Here is a 1,790-nt window from a genome sequence, read left to right on the forward strand (position 1 = left end):
CGGGGGGGGAGGAGGCGCGCTTTGCTGCTGCTGCTGCTGCTGCTGCTGCTGCTGCTGCTGCTGCTGATCTCGCGGGGATTAGTTTGCTGCTGATCTGCTGGTTGTAAGCAAAAATCTTCAGCGATTTGCTGCGCTGCAGCAAATTCGAATAGGAACTTTTTATTACGCCCAGAGCTGCTGCTGCAGCAGGCGACAAGCTGCTGCTTCCTGCTGCTGCTGCTGCTGCTGCTGCTGCTGCTGCTGGGGGATTGCCTGCTGCTGCTGCTGCTGCTGCTGGGGAGGAGTGAGGGGAAGCTGCTGCTGCGGAGCAGAAACGGCGGCAGGAGGCAGCAGGAGCTGCTGCTGCTGCTGCTGTTGCTGCTGCTGCTGCTGCTGCGGAGCAGAAAAGGCGGCAGGAGGCAGCAGGAACTGCTGCTGCTGCTGCTGCTGCTGCTGTTGCTGCTGCTGCTGCTGCGGAGCCGCAAAGGGCCCCTCGGAGGGGGGGCCCCCACACGAGAGGCAGCATCCAAACCCTAAACCCTAAACCCTAAACCCTAAACCCTTTCATTCCATACTAGAAATTATAAACCCTAAACCCTAATTTTAAATTGATGTCCCTACACAAACAGAAGATGAGGGTTTAGCTCGCCGCAAGCCCCAAACCCTCGACCCCGGGGCCCCAGACCCTAAACCCTAAACCCTAAACCCTAAACCCTAGACTCTACACCCTAAACCCTAAACCCTAAAAGTGATATTATAATTTTAAAATCGAGTAATTTTTTCTAGATTTAGGGTTTAGAGGCTTGTTCGGGCGGGAGTCTAAACCCTAAACCCTAAACACTAGACCCTAAACCCTAAACCCTAAACCCTAAACCCTCGAATGGGGAGTACCAATGGCTGCAGAAGCAAACCCTCACATCCAAACCCTTAATTTTGAAACTTCCAGCCATAAATGCTGCTGCAACTGCTGCTGCTGCTGCTGCTTCTGCTGCTGCGTGTGTTGCTGCTGCCACTGCTGGTCAGGTGCTGCTGCTGCTGCTGCTGCTGGAGTTGCTGCTGCTGCTGGTGTTCCGGCTTGTGTTGCTGCTGCTGCTGGTGTTGCTGCTGCTGCTGGTGTTGCTGCTGCTTCTGGTGTTGCTGCTGCTACTGCTGCTGCTGCTGCTGCTACCGCTGCTGCTGCAGCTGCTGCTGCACTGACTGGGTGTCTGGAGTGTACAGACAGTTCAGTCGCTCGTCCCCCCAATTCCTCTGTGGGGATCAGAAACCCTAAACCCTAAACCCTAAACCCTAAACCCTAATTAACTTTCGAGTGGAAACTGATAAACCCTAGACGGTAGACTCTAGGGAGAAAAACCACCGGGCTGCGCTGCTGCTGCTGCTGCTGCATGTGCTGCTGCTGCAGCAGCAGTTTGCCCAAATAGCGCAGCAGTTGCTGCTGCTGCAGCGTCTGCAGCAGCTGCTGCAGCAGCAGCAAATGCAGCAGCCACGAAAGCAGCAGCAGCCGCTCCTCCGGAACAGATGCAGCAGCTGCTGCTGCAGCTGCTGCTGCAGCAGCAGCAAATAGTAAGGACAAGACTCGTCTGAGGTGTATCCGCAGCTTTTCTTGTAAAATGCAACAGCTCTTTTGTTGCAGCGCAGCACAGTGCACATTATCTTTTTAAAACGCAGAGGCAGCAGCAACTCATTTGCTGCTGCTGCTGCTGCTGCTGCTGCTGCTGGTTGTGCTGCTGCTGCTGCTGCTGCTGGTTGTGCTGCTGCTGCTGTTGGTTGTGCTGCTGCTGCTGTTGGTTGTGCTGCTGCTGCTGTTGGTT

General features: G+C 55.1%; 1 protein-coding gene across 1 annotated transcript; it reads right to left on the bottom strand.

The window, feature by feature from the left end:
- Positions 1–162: 162 nt before the first annotated feature.
- ENH_00039790 (hypothetical protein) lies at positions 163–1,790 on the bottom strand (the record flags this gene model as incomplete). The annotated part of the gene is made up of 3 exons (XM_013580705.1): positions 163–519; positions 905–1,245; positions 1,661–1,790. Coding segments are annotated over 3 exons (828 nt in total), but the record flags the coding sequence as incomplete, so codon positions are not given.

This window comes from Eimeria necatrix, genomic scaffold (genome assembly GCF_000499385.1).
Source record: "Eimeria necatrix Houghton genomic scaffold, Enh_scaff2917, whole genome shotgun sequence".
Classification (NCBI taxonomy): domain Eukaryota; phylum Apicomplexa; class Conoidasida; order Eucoccidiorida; family Eimeriidae; genus Eimeria; species Eimeria necatrix.